Here is a 15,523-nt window from a genome sequence, read left to right as displayed (position 1 = left end):
CACAAATTATGTGACATGCTAGGGATTCTACTATTAATAAAACAAAATTGTTTCTGGCCATAATTCTATAGAAAGAGCCAAATATATGAGGAGATGAATTTAAATCAATAGGCTAAACACAATGATGAAGATGCTCACAGATTACCTAGGAGATGGCACTTAGTGCACTTGCCTTACCTGCAAGATAGAGACAAAGACACTTGTGCTATCTACTGGGATATTTGGTTCAAAATGAGGTAGCTTACATGAAAGCACCATGTTTTCTGATATAAAGGAAAAGGCTATTAGAGCAGGTGCTTGGAACTACCTAAGCAAATAAGTCATGGCACAGGTGATGAATAGTGAACATACACAAGGATGTTATGTCAAGCAACTCCTTACATTTTACAGGCATTAAAATAGCCAGCAAGCTGGGAAATGCTGAGTGGTGTATATATTATACCTGGTTTCTCCCAAATCTCTGAACCTGATTCTGAAAGTAAAAATGATTAGGGCTCTTGAAAGAGGGATGTCCTTTACAAGATCATGTAAAGTTCTGGAGATAGTCTCTTCTCTTTCCTTTTACCCTGACACTTTCTGCTTATTTCATCTGCAACAGATTCAAGGTGAATTCTTGTTATTTTCTCCCCTTTTTTCTAATATCTTAGCCTTGATCTTCCTGCTCTACCCCTACCCCAAGGGATCATCAATCTATTCTGTTTCATAGGCAGAAATGCCATAGCCTTGTGACACAGATTTTATGCTTATGCCCCTTCCCAATTCCATAAACATACAGAACATGTAGTAGAATCATGAAAGAGAACCCAAAGGCTAAAGACTCCTTAGATGAGAAACAAAGTGTAATTTTCATTAGAGAACCCTGATTTGATCATTCCACAATGTATACATGTATCAAAAGATCATATTTTACCCCATAAATATTTATAATTATTATTTGTCAATTAAAAATAAAATTTAAAAAGATAACTAATTTTTAAAAACATGAAAATGACAATCTTATATTTAACCTATGTATATTTAAATTCCTTCACTCATTTTTTTTTCTTAAAAAAAAAAAGCTACACAGACAAGAAGAACATAAGACTCAAATACAGGGAAACTGTGTCCTGATTCATAGGTCCAGGATTTTCTAGTGTTCAGGTATCAGACCAGGATACCTGTCTCTCAACTCCTGTGACCATGGATGTGAATGACAAAGGCAAAAACAGTTAACACATGGATTGCTGTTATTAACGTGCTGTTTCAAGCACTTATATTATCTAAGTTAATTTTTTAATAGCCCTATATATTATAGTATGTTCTATTATTTGTTATACAAATGAAAAGAAAACTGAGTCAATTTGACATTCATAGCTCTAAGTGGCAAAAGCAAGATTCAAACTCTAGCATTCTGGCTCTTGAGTCCATGCTCTGAGGCAAGTCCTTTAATGCTTTTATAATAATAATTAAATGGATATTGATATTAGGGAAAGAAACCAACATATTAGAACAGAATATACATGCAAGAAGATACATACAGCACAAGGAAAATAATTTAAATTATCTTTTCCATATTAAAGATAATGTTCTTAAATTGAGAAAATTTTCTCATTTTATCAAAATAGTTTTTGAAAATATTAAATGGCTTTTTAACTTTTGAGTATTTCTATAATATAGGCAATCATTCCACTATTAATGCAGATTAATAATTTCTTGTAAAAATTATCAAAGTCTAGACTGAAAGAGATATTAATATTTTGAGTCTGACACTATACTTAAAGTGAAGGCATTGGAAAAATCTTTATATTGCAATAATAGTTATCACTTTGTCTCTCCCAAACTCATTCAGAGAAAAGTTATCCAGATGCGAGGTTTCAACAAAACCACATTGGTCACGCAGTTCATCCTGGTGGGTTTCTCCAGCCTGGCGGAGCTCCAGCTCCTGCTTTTTGTCATCTTCTTCTTCCTGTACTTGACAATTTTGGTGGCCAACGTAACCATCATGGCTGTTATTCACCTCACCCGGACTCTGCACACCCCCATGTATGGCTTTCTATTCATACTGTCATTTTCTGAGTCCTGCTACACCTTTGTCATCATCCCTCAGCTGCTGGTCCACCTGCTCTCAGACACCAAGACTATCTCCTTCATGGCCTGTGCCACCCAGCTTTTCTTCTTCCTTGGATTTGCCTGCACCAACTGCTTTCTCATCGCTGTGATGGAATATGATCGCTGTGTAGCAATTTGTCACCCCCTGAGGTACACACTCATCATGAACAAAAGGCTAGAGTTGGGATTGGTTTCTCTATCAGGAGTTACAGGTTTTTTTATTGCTCTGGTGGCCACCAACCTCATCTGTGACATGCCTTTTTGTGGCCCCAACAGAGTCAACGACTATTTCTGTGACATGGCACCTGTTATCAAGTTAGCCTGCACTGACACCCATGTGAAGGAGCTGGCTCTATTCAGCCTCAGCATCCTGGTAATAATGGTGCCTTTTCTCTTAATTCTCATATCCTATGGCTTCATAGTTAACACCATCCTGAAGATCCCCTCAGCTGAGGGCAAGAGGAAGGCGTTTGCCACCTGTGCCTCACACCTCACTGTGGTCTTTGTCCACTATGGCTGTGCCTCCATCATCTACCTTCGACCCAAGTCCAGGTTTGCCTCAGACAAGGATCAGTTGGTGGCAGTGACCTACACAGTGGTTACTCCCCTCCTTAATCCCCTTGTCTACAGTCTGAGGAATCAGGAAGTGAAAATCTCACTAAAAAGAGTTCTGGGAAACCTGTGGCAACTAAGATGAGCTAACAAAAAAATTTTAAAATTAACTAGGAAAGTCATGGAAGAAAGCAAAGGTATGAGATTTTCCCTGACCTTTGAGACATGACTTGTATCATGCTTTAGACACATCTTGGGCAGCGTTTCCAAGAACTAAGACTACTGTTGCCTTTTTGTTTTCTACCATATAAAAAAGTTCAAGTCAATCTGAACCCTACATTGTCCAATTCCAAGAAAGAAAGAAGAAGAAAGAGAGAAAAAGAAAGAAAGAAAGAAAGAAAGAAAGAAAGAAAGAAAGAAAGAAAGAAAGAAAGAAAGAAAGAAAGAAAGAAAGAAAGAAAGAAAAGAGGAAAGGAAAAGGAAAAAGGGAAGGAAAGGGGAGGGGAGGGAAAGGGAGGGGAGGGAAAAGGAAGAAAAGGAATTCACACTTAGTATAACGAGAAGAGCATGAGAGTTTTTCAAGGGAAGACACAACCCAAAATGAAATTCAAGACAAGGATTACTCTTCTGGATGAAAGAAAGACAGAATTTGAAGTGACTGGAAGCATTTTATCTAGGACAGAGGAATTCATCTAGTAAACCCGCTTTGTAGTGGGTTCTTTATGTACCAAAGAGAAAAAATTAAGATGAATAAATTTACAGTTTATGGAGGTGGGGAGTGGGTAAGTGAGAAGATGAACATCAGAAAAAAATATGATAATATAAGATAATCAGATCTGTTAAAAAGACATAAATAAAGGCTCGTGAGACTCAAAAGAACATGTATTTATTCCTTCTAAGAGAGAAAAAAGGTTTAGAATTAGTGGGATGGGAAGACAGGAGAGAAAATTTAAACCAGGCCTTAGATAGAGAACAACATTTCAGTGCTAAGGAATTAGGTTTTCCAGTGACAAAACCATTAGTTACAATTACCAGAATTGTTGATTTTTTTCAAAACTTAATTCTAGATTTTTACTATGTTAATTTTAAATTAAATACATTTTATTTTTGTTTGTAATTTATGCTTTGTTTTCACATAGTGATATGTTTAAGTCACTCATGTAATTTAATTTAATTTTATAGTGGACTAAAAACAACCAAGAATGGCATCCTCATTCTTGCTGTCAAATGGGACATAGTATTCTGAAGAGGTACAAATGGCCCTAATCTTTCAGTTCACCATCCCTATGGTGCTCATATGAACCTAACATTTTCTTGTAATAATTTGGATTATAAACACTGATCAGAATTGAGTTTAAATTCTAACTCACTTTCAAGATATGTAATTTGAGACATGTTATTTAAAACTATTGAAACTAAAGAGCCTTGAATTTTTTCATCTGGACAATTGAGTTTTTTTTTTCAAGTGAATGTGTGAATTATATAATTAGCACAGTGTTTGTCTTCTAGTTGAGAGAATCAATTACTATTAATTATACCCTTATTCTACCCAGAGACCCAACCCACACTAGAATAAAATCCTCCCGATTTGTTAAAAATATGTTAAATCACACAAATGGAAAACTATGTTGTTACTATTTATATGACTGTTAAAATTACATATAAACAAGAAAAATACTTTTATCTAACAGATTAATCAGCATGCTCCATTCCCTGTGTAAAGCACCTTGATTTCTATGGAGCATTCGACACTCTTGTTTAATAGATTATTTCTATTTTGCCTGCATATTTCAGACCCTACAAGTTGTCAGTTGTGTTTGTTCTCAAAACTAGTTATAACAGTTGTATTTATTATTCTAATTACTCTACTTGTGAAATGTAATTTTGTACTATGTAACCTGGTGAAGCATGATTGCCAAAAAAAAAAAAAAAAGAAACCTATTTGTTTCTAATACAGCCAAATGTGTGTTTTGGAAAGACTAAATATGCTGTAGAAAATAAAATCATAAAAATCTGAACATCTTATTTACCTGGATTATTTTGCAAGTGTCTCTAAGATGCTGCTCATCTTTAAATTCACAAGAATTTGTGTCATGCTTCATGGGTGGCTTATCCTAGAAGTACTCCTAAGAAATCTTATCAAGTAGTCCAATATTCTAAGTAAAAGCCTTATCCATAAATGAAAATATTCATAAATATATGTACATTTAAATGTTTTGAGTTAAAATAAAACATTTTGTTATATGAGTCATCCTTTTGATTTTCAGCTCTATCAGATATTTTGGATTAAACAACAAACATTGGGCAAATTAGAGGGTTCTATATGTTTTCAGCTATGTAAAAACATATTTTTCTATAGATGAGAATAGAAATATAATATCCAAAAAAGCAACTTATGTTATAATGATATTATGGGTGTATAGCTGATTATTTTTTCTTTGAAACCATTTAAGGCTATATGATTTTACGATTTACTCTATAACTTAAGGTGCATATGCAATAACAATTCTTGTTTTTCCAAGTTCTTTCTCAACCCCCTCCTTGCCTTATTAGCAAGAAATTCACTATTTCCCTCCTGAGGCCAGCCTTCTATCCTGAAGTTTTCAAAAACCCTAGGAATTTGCACATTTAAAGGGGCAATCAGAGTGGTATCCATACAAAAGCAGAGAGCCGGCTGGTTCACTAGGCGCTGTTGGTCCTTCCTGTCATCCATAATATCATCAGCACATGACTGAAAGGCAGTGCTGATTCATTCTCTTTACAGTGGACTTTCCAAGTGGCATGGTTCTTTGAAGGATATTAGTCTATTTCTCCCAGATAAATTATGACTCCTTCACACTTGTACTCCTCAGGTTTAGCTCTGCTCCTCTTTAATTACCATTTACAACTCTGTCTGAGCCACCAGCTACCTCAGGAACACTAAGTCAGAATTTGTTCTATTGTGTAGGCCCAGAGCTGAAGTTGCCATCTCTCTTTTCTCCATGGGGTTACATGTCTGCTATAGGGGAGCTTCTCCTTTCAAACTCTCAAAAGACATTTGATCATTACACAATGTAAACATGTATCAAAACATCACACCCCATAAATACGTACAATTTTTTTTAAACAGTTGAAAGATCTAATTAAGCTTTCCACCCCCCAAACAATGAAGGAAGTCACCTGTAAGGCAAAATACCCTTGAAACTTCAGGGTTTCCTTTATATACCTTTTCAAGTGTGTCTACCTACCTACCTGTGAAAATTGCTTCCAGTGATTTAAATGTGATTTTCTCACAAGAAAAGTAGGACGATTAAACAAAAAATAATGAGATTAAACTGGCAATATACTTCCTCTGGCAAGGTATTCCACACCAACCATTATCATTTCAATAGTAAATAAAATATAAGCTTGAAAAGAGGATTACCTGAAGTGTTCTATAAAATGTCATATTTAACTATAGTACTCATTTTAAGAAAAACAATTTATCTTTGTTGTCTCTGATAAGTAGCCTAAGAAAGTGAGTATTACATGTCTCAAAAGAAAAAGTCATAGATCTTTTGCTCTGAAGTGATGTGAGTATCAGAGAGAGAAGCGAAAGCTTTACTATGGAGAAAGGAAAGCTTTTCTTAAAAGGAGAGGTTGTAAAATTTCCAATTTATTTTTCATGTCAATTTTTTCTAAAATCATACATTAATAGAAATGTCAAATAATTAATATTCTAATTAAAAATGTAGGTGTTTATTTTAACCAATATTTTGAAATGTAAAAGGTTCTTTTAAGTTTTTTATTACCCCAAAGTAGATTTAAATTTTTATCATTTTTAAAAATCATTCCCTTTTGTGTAGTTGAATCAATTAATTATTTTTGCAACCAACAAACTAAAAGAACTTGAATAATGAAGGAAAAGAATCTCCAACACAGATGTCAGAATAAGATCATAGTCCTTTTAGCAAGTAGGTTTTTTGTTTTTGTTTTTTGTTTTTTTAAATGAAACCCCCTAAGCATTGTTTATAGTTAGTTCTGCTTGATAAATCAGCACCAAGAAGAGGTTGAATTTGTGGTCATTCAGAGAGGGACTTGAACCATCGCAGGGCAAATCTTCAAGCAGAACATGTGGTTTCCCACTTTATTTGGGTGAACAGACACTTAGGGGTCAGTTTCACAACACATTGAAGTTGGTATGGTCCTACCTAATTATCAGAGACCTGGAAGAAAGTTCAGGCCATTGGCAACAAGGAAATTTGGAAAAAAAGATAAGTAGGAAAGACTCTAAGAACAATCCTTGAATATAAATATAATTGTATTCACATAAATGTTCATCAATAGAACCCCCAAATACAAAATGGTCTTAATAATCCAAGAGACATGGTAACCTACCCTGAGACCATCAGTTATCCTCCTTCCCAACCAAGCTGGTGTGTATGAAATGGAATGATGGACAAGGTGGCTATGTCAGTGGTGGTAGAAGATATCCATGCACACAGCTTGTCATGAGTTCATAAATATTGATTTTGCATTTTCTTTCCTGATGTCCAGTTGATTAAAATTTTCAAGAATGTCTGGCCCTCCATATCCACCTCACACTGGTTCCACTGTAGCTGCCAATACTTCATTTTTATTCTCCTTAGACTAGACTATCAGGTAGACTACCAGCAGAAATAATGGCTGCCTAGACCTTTAATCTTTTCAATTCTATGTGAAAGAAAAATCGGTTTTCAAGCAGACCAGTATCTTACAAAAATACAGAGTAGTCACTTCAAAAATAATGTACATATTGTGTAACATGTTGGGCATTATATTTGAAAATAAATTTTCCCAAGAATTCTGTTACTCTAGAAAGAAAAGATTCAATTGTAGATAAAGTATTTCAGCAAATACATGTGGTATATAATGAAATGTGTTTTGCTTTGTTAAAATAAATAAAATGGGGACCAGACCTGAAGAATCTAAACAAACAAAGCCAGTTAGGCCTCATAAGTGACCTTAACCTTGCTTAATTTGCAGACATAAACAAAACTTAACGAGCTAGTTTTTGTAAAAGCCTATGTTAAAGGAAAATAAAACTTAAGGCTGACCAATCAGAAGCAATCATCTAACTTATAGTTATTTAACTAGAACTTTCCAGCAAGATAATGAAATGAGGCAACAGTATAACCATAACTGATCGAATATTTTCTTTGCTTTACTTCCATGTTTGTCCTATAAAAGTCTTCCCCTATGTTTCCTCTAAGGAGTCCTGTAACCACTTCCAGTTTGGAGCTGCCCAATTAATGAATCAATGGTTATTCAAATACACTTTCTAAAATTAAAAAAAAAAGATATTGTTAAAATTAATAAAATGATAGGAACGAAAATGCTAGAGGAAAATAAACTACCAATTTATATAAATGTTATTTATAATGTACATGTATCTTTCAATAAATAAGAATATGTCTACTTTTATGTATATTTTCTCCTATAAGAAAAATAGAAATAGGAAAATTACTAAGAATAACAATATGAATAAGGGTGAGGAGTAAATTAATGAAGATTTAGCCAAGTATATTTGATAATAAACTTCTAATTCTTTTACCATGGAGCTTTTAATATATTTTCTATATCAATTTTAATTATTTAAACATTTCCTCTTTCCTAGAAATGTTTATTTTTTAATGTGTGAGGAGCTGACAGTACCTGAAATATCATGCTATCATTTTGATGTATTTATTTAGTCTGTTAGAATTAGTAAAACTTGTATACTATAGTTATTACACAAAAGTTCTTATTATTTAATAAAATAAGTAGGGCCATCTAGAATGTGCATCTCCTAGGATATGAAGATTTAAGTTTGCATAGTTAGTTCTCCTTTTTAGAATATTTGCTTAATTTAAATATTTAAACACCATGGTTGTGTTTAGTTATTGCATAACTGCTGGGAAAAGCTGTCTCATGCACATGGTCTTTTGCTCCACACTGGGCCATGTAAGAATTAGCCTTAGGCCTGGAATACTTCCTTATCAATAGATGAAGAGCCCACATAGCCTGTGCCAGGGTCATCATCTGTTATGGGATTATTTTTCCCTGTTTCAGATTCATTAGGAACTGAGGGAGCTCACCTCTCCCCTCCACCATGTGACAACACCACAAGAAGGTGCCATCTTTGAAGCACAGAACATGCCCTCATCAGATACTGAATCTGCCTTGATATTGGACTTCTCAGCCTCCAGAATTGTGAGCAATAAATTTGTGTTGTTTACAAATTGCCCAGTCTAAGGTATTTTCTTATAGCAGACTGAACAGACTACAGCAGAAATTGGCATTGAGAAGTGCAGTGCTGCTGTTGTAATAAATACCTAAAAATATGGAAGCAGCTTTGGACCTGGGTAATGGGCAGAGGCTGGGAGAGCTTAGAAGTTAATGCAAGAAAAAGTGGATCCAAGCCATGGCCATCTGGTGGAGCACCCATGCACCTACAAGAAAGCTTCACTTTTGAGCTGGGGTGGGTCTTAGGGCAAGGAAGTTCCCAGCCCACAGTGCCATTTATTGGCAAGTGTGGGCATGCATTTGTAACCAAACACTGGAGGGAGACTCTCAGAGCAAGGGTAGAGCAAGAGGGGCAGAGCTCACTACCAATAGCGAGTTGGTGAATTGCAGATGGCTCCTTCCCACAAGCAGAGTTTTCAGTTTGGTGAAGCCAATTCAGCTCCCTTCCCAGAAGCTTTCCCCAGCAGCCTGGGAGCCAACCTTCAATCCCTGCTGAGACAGTTCTAGGACATACATCTGTGGAGCCTGAAGGCAGGCTTGCCCAACCTAACCCCACCCAGCCTTACTCCTACCTCCACCTCTGCTGTGGTGAGATCAAGCAAGCCCCTGGGAGCTACAGGGAAGGCCTAGGGCATTCAAATGCTTCCCTTAAGAGGCTAGAGCCTATTACAGGCACAAAAGAACACTACTACAGTTGACTTTTACCTGCAAGCTCTAACTACTAACAGGGAGAACAACTGTGCAGCTTATTACAGCATCTACTAAGTCCATCAAACAGGGTGTGGCCATTTCTTATCACAAGCACCACTCCATATCTTAGAGATTAAGCTGGGGTTCCCAATACAGATAGAGTGCTGGGGTACCACATTAACCCTGCAGGCACAGTGGCCATGTTGTGAGAGGGCTTCCTCTACTGCCACAGGCCTCTGCCTGTATGGACCAGGGACCTTCCTGAAGTCTGTGTGGAGTCATTGCACTGAACAACAGGCATGGTGCAGATTGAGCAGCAGCCAATCCTGGGTTTCTTCAGCTGAATCCAGCCTTTGCTCTTGGGTACACAGTTCCAGGTCAGCATGGGACTCAGCTTTGCAGTGGTGGCCTTTGCATCACCCCCACTGGACTTGGGACGGAGTGGACTAAGACCAAGTGGAGGCTCCTCTGAGTCGTACCCTGTGACTGGAAGCCAAGCATCCCTCCCATATGGGATGTGAGCACAGGAGTTGAGTGGGGTGCTGCAGGCTCTCATCTGTTAGGCTTTGGAAGACTGCTTCTGCATGTCATGGAGGAAGTGGGGAGAACTCCATGGTCCCTGGGCCACTTGAACTGACCTCCACCCAAATGACTTGGCATCCACATGATCTCTGAGCCTGCAGAATGGCCAGCCACCTGCTTGTACCTGAGTGCCTTCTCCAGGTCAGATCAGCCCACCGCCCACTCAGCCCTGCTTCCAACTCTGAGGCCTTGCTCTGAAGCCCTGCCTCTGGCTCCTTCTCAGTCCCAGCTCTGAGGTTTTCACGCCAAAGCCTGAGGCTCTGCGCCTGTGACTCCAGAGCTCCCACCAGACCCAGGACACCACTCACAAGGTTCCAGTACTGCACCTGGACACTAAGACCCCATTTCTGAGCCTCTATCACTGCCTCAGGGCTGGGGAAACTGCCCAAAGGTCCATCGCCTCACCATGGACCCCCCACTCTTGAGCTGCCAGTACACTGGGACCTGTTTCAAATAAATACCAACAGTCCAGGAACTCACAACCACTGACTAGATAGCCTCACCCAGCTTCCACTGTCATCTCTGTGGGGAGATGCTGGGCAGGGCAATCCCCACAATGCCAGACTCCATGGAGAGTGTCTTGTCCAGCTGCCAACTCAAACTTTCTACAACTATCTGGTGAACAACCCAACACCCAGCACAAATATCATCCAGCTCAGGCAATACCAGTGGCAATTACAGATGAACAGGACAAAGCAGAAAAGCTGTATTACAGGCATCTGGTACACATGCCCCTCCCCTGCCACATCAACATTCCAGAGTAGGAAAAATAGGCACCATTTAGGGACCTCTCCTTCTTCTAACCAAGCAGGAGAGTTCCCAGAAAATAACAGATGCCCTGCAAACCTATTAGCTCTGAGTTGAGAGAGACATTTCAGATGAAAGAAACCACCAAAAGAACCCTAGCAACATGAAAAAACAAAACACTTTAACACCTGCAAGAGATCACAATAGAAGTAAAACTCCAACCTCAAGGAAATTGCCAAAATGACAGAAATGAAATTCAGAAAATGGATGGCAAATAAGATAAATGAAATTAAAAAGAAGGTTGAAAATCAACAAAAGGAAGCCAAATAATATTTCAGGAAATTAATGAAAAAGTCGCTAAAGAGATAGCTAAGAAAGGCTATAATAGAGCTTAAAGAAATGAAAGAGTCATTTAGGGAATTTCAAACCACAGCAGAAAGCTTCAGTAACAGACTAAACTGAGGAGAAGAAAGAATCTCAGAGCCTAAAGACAAGGCATTTGAGTTAACCCAGTCATTCAAAAAGGCAGAGAGGAGAGCAAAAAAGGTGGAACAATCTTTTAGAGAGATATTTTACTATTCCAATCAAACTAACATGTGAATTATAGGCATCCCTGAGGGAGAAGAAGAAAGAGCTAAAAGTATGGAAAATCTATTCAAGGTAATTATTGAGGAAAATTTCCCTGGTATTACCAAAGATCCAGACATTCAGATACAAGATAGTCATCAAACACCAGGAGGATTTATAGCAAATAGAACATCTTCAAGACACGTATTAATCAACATGGCAAAAGTCAAAATGAAGGAGAAAATATTCCAAACAACTAGATCTAAGAAACAACTGACCTACAAAGGAAAACCCATCAGGCTTACAGCAAAATTCTCAGCAGAAACCTTGTAAGCCAAAAGGGAGTGAGGTCCTATTTACAGTCTTCTTGAACAGAGCAACAGCCAGCCTCTAAAACTAAGTTTCAAAATTGATGGAGAAATTAAATCTTTTTCAGACAAGCAAACACTGAGAGAATTGGTTATGACCTGTCCTACAGGAAATATTCAGAACTGCTTTATACACAAGTCAGCACAATGGATACCCACAAGTGTGAAGTCATCCAAAACAACTAAAGCTCACAACTGTCATAAAATAACAGCACAAGAGGGAAAACAAAGCAATAAGGTATACCCAACATGATGAACAGAACAGCATCCCACATATCAATTATATCTCTTCACATTAGCAGTTTAAATGTGCCACTCAAAAGAGATAGGCTGACTGAATGGATGAAGAAACACAATTCAAGTATTTGCTGTCTCCAGGAGACACATATAAACCACAAGCATGCACACAGGCTCAATGTGAAAGGATGGAAAAAATTAATCCATGCAAATAAAAACCAAAGGAGAGCAGATGTAGCCATTCTCATAGAAAAAAATGATTTTAAACAAAAAATGGTAAAAAAAAAAAAGATGATCATTATATAATGGTAAAGAAAGCAATTCAAAACAAAAGACATAACAATCCTAAATATATATGCACCTAACACAGGAGCTCCCAGATATATAAAACAAATTCTACTAGAGCTAAACAATGAAGGAAATAGTAGCATTGTAATTGCCATGGACTTCAACACTCCACTATAAGACCTGGACAAATCATCAAAGCAGAAAATAAATAAACATACACTGGACTTACATGGGACCTTAAAACAAAGAGATCTAACAGACATGTAGAGAATATTCTACCACAAAACTACTGAATATACATTCTTCTCACCAGCACATGGGACATTCTCCAAGATTGATCATACCTTAGGCCACAAAACATGACTTAAGAAAACCAAAATCAAAATTATACCATGTATCTTCTCATACCATAGTGGAATAAAACTAGAAACTCAATTCTGAGAGAAACACTCAATTCTACATAAAATCATGGAAATTAAACAAACTGCTGCTAAGTGATTATTGGGTCAATGATGAAATTAAGATGGAAATCAAAAGATTCCTTGCTCTGAACAAGAAAAGGAACACAAGCTATTAAAATCTATGGGATTCATCAAAACCATTCCTAGAGAGAATATTCATAGCCTTAATGCCCACATCAAAAAGTCAGAAATATCACAGATTAATAACCTAATCAAATCTCAAGGAACTAGAAAAGAGCAAACCAAACCCAAAGCCAGTAGAAAATAACGAACAACAAAAGTCAGAGCAGAGCTAAATGAAATGTAAAACAAAATATACAAACAATGAATGAAACAAAAAGTTACTTTTTTTGAAAGATAAACAAAATTGATAGACCTCTTAAAAGATTAACAAGGAATAGAAGAGAAAGGATCCAAATAAGCTCAATCAGAAATGAAAAGGAGACATTACAACCAATAGCAGAGAAATACAAAACATCATCTGTAAATACTAGGCAAATCTCTATACACATTTACTAGCAAATTTAGAGGAAATGGACAAATTCCTGGAAACACATAACCTTCCAAGACTCCTTCCAAGAAGAAATAGAATTCTGGAACAGACCAATAATGAGAAGTGAGATTGAATCAGTAATAAAAAGACTTCTAACAACAACAACAACAAAAATCCCCAGACCTGAATGGATTCACAGCCATATTCTACCAGACCTACAAGAACTGGAACACTTACTGCAGAAATTATTCCATAACATTGAGAAGAAGGGAATCCTCCTCAGCTCATTCTACAAAGCTAGTATCACCTTCAGAATAAAGCCAAGGAAGGACACACAAAAAAAGAAAAACTACTGGCAAATATCCCTTATGAATATAGATGCAAAAATTCTCGGTAAAATTCAAGCAAACAGAATTGAACAGCACATCAAAAAAAAAAAAAAAATGATCCACAATGACAAAGTGGCCTTCATCCCAGGAATCCAAGGATGGTTCAACATACATAAATCAATAAATGTGATTCACCACATAAATAGAAGCAAAAACAAAGACCATATAATCATCTCAATAAATGGAAAAAAGCATTTGACACAATCCAGCACCCACTGGTGATAAAAACTCTAAACAAAACAGGCATAGAAGTAATATGTCTCAAAATTATAAAAGCCACATATGACAAACCCACAGCCAACATCATACTAATTGGGGAATAGTTGAAAACATTCCCCTTAAAAACTGGAATAAGAGAAGCATGCCCACTGTCACCACTTCTCCTCAGTGTAGCACTGGAAGTCCTACCCAGAGCAATCATAATAAAGAAAGAAATGTAGGGTATTCCAACTGGGAAAAGGGGGTCAAATTATCACTTTCCACTGATGATAAGATCTTGTATATAGACATTCCCAAAGGCCCCACCAAGGGACTCCTGGAATTGACAAATAAATTCAGCAAAGTCTCAGGTTATAACATCAATGTACACAAATTAGTAACATTTCTATGTACCAATAACAGTCAAGCTGAGGGGCAAATCAAAGACTCAATACCATTCATAATAGCTATAAAGAAAATGAAATATCTAGGAACATACTTAACCATAGAGGTGAAAGATCTCTACCAGGAGAACTACAAACACTGAGGAAAGAAATTGAAGATGACACAAACAAATGGAAAAACATATTACACTCATGGATCAGTAGAATCAACATTGTTAAAATGACCATACTACCCAAAGTGACTTACTGATTCAACGCAATCCCCATCAAAATCCCAATGGCATATTTCACAGATCTAGAAAAAAAATGGTTCTTTGCTTTGTTTGGAACCAGAAAAGAGCACAAAGCAATCCTAGGCAAAAAGAACAAAGCTGGAAGAATCACATTACCAGAATTCAAACTATACTATAAGGCTATAGTAATCAAAACATCATAGTACTGACACAAAAACAAAGACTTAGACCAATGGAACAGAATAGATAGCCCACATATAAAACCACTTACCTAGAACCAACTTATCTTTGACAAACCAGACAGCAACATAAACTGGGGAAAAGAATCCCTCTTCAGTAAATGGTGCTGGGAAAATTGGAAAGCCACATGCAGAAGAATGAAACAGGACCTATATCTCTCACCACTCACAAAAATTAATCCAAGATGGATAAGAGACTTGAATATAAGGTATGAAATCATAAGAATTCTACAAGAAAATGTAGGAAATACTCTTCTAGGTATCAGTCTAGGCAAAGAATTTATCACTAAGACCCAAAGACAATTATAGCTACAACAAAAATAAATGAATGGGACTTGATTAAATTAAAAAGCTTCTGCACAGCTAAGGAAATAATCAACAGAGCAAATATAAAACCTACAGATTGGGAGAAAATATTCACAATCTATACATCTCATAAAGGAAAAATATCCAGAATCTATAAAGAACTGAACAAGACAGATGCAAGATAGCAGACCAGAAACACCACCAGCCAGAGCCTCTCTGTAAAAAGGAGAAGTTTTAGGTGAAAGAGAAAAAACAAAGATAGATAACAACATAGATCAGATGAAGGTCTGAAGGATGGATGCCTGAACCTACAGGTGACTCCGCAGGAAGAGGTTGCAGAATAGAACTGGATGGAGAAAGGCATCAGTGATGATTAAGTCCCAAGAGGCTTAGTGACCAGTGAGAAAGGCGGGTGGAGCAGTTAACATCCCCCCTCTTGTGCATCTCGGACTGTTGGAG

The 15,523-nt window shown here is 36.9% G+C and overlaps 1 protein-coding gene across 1 annotated transcript; it reads left to right on the top strand.

Moving 5' to 3' along the window:
* Positions 1–1,843: 1,843 nt before the first annotated feature.
* LOC123634633 (olfactory receptor 10T2) lies at positions 1,844–2,785 on the top strand. The gene has a single exon (XM_045546369.1). It carries the CDS (start codon positions 1,844–1,846, stop codon positions 2,783–2,785), a length of 942 nt encoding a protein of 313 aa, XP_045402325.1.
* The last annotated feature ends 12,738 nt before the right edge of the window (positions 2,786–15,523 follow it).

This window comes from Lemur catta, chromosome 3 (assembly GCF_020740605.2).
Source record: "Lemur catta isolate mLemCat1 chromosome 3, mLemCat1.pri, whole genome shotgun sequence".
NCBI classification, from domain to species: Eukaryota; Metazoa; Chordata; class Mammalia; order Primates; family Lemuridae; genus Lemur; species Lemur catta.
The sequence above is the reverse complement of the archived record's forward strand: the minus strand, read 5'-3'. Positions and strand labels throughout refer to the sequence as shown.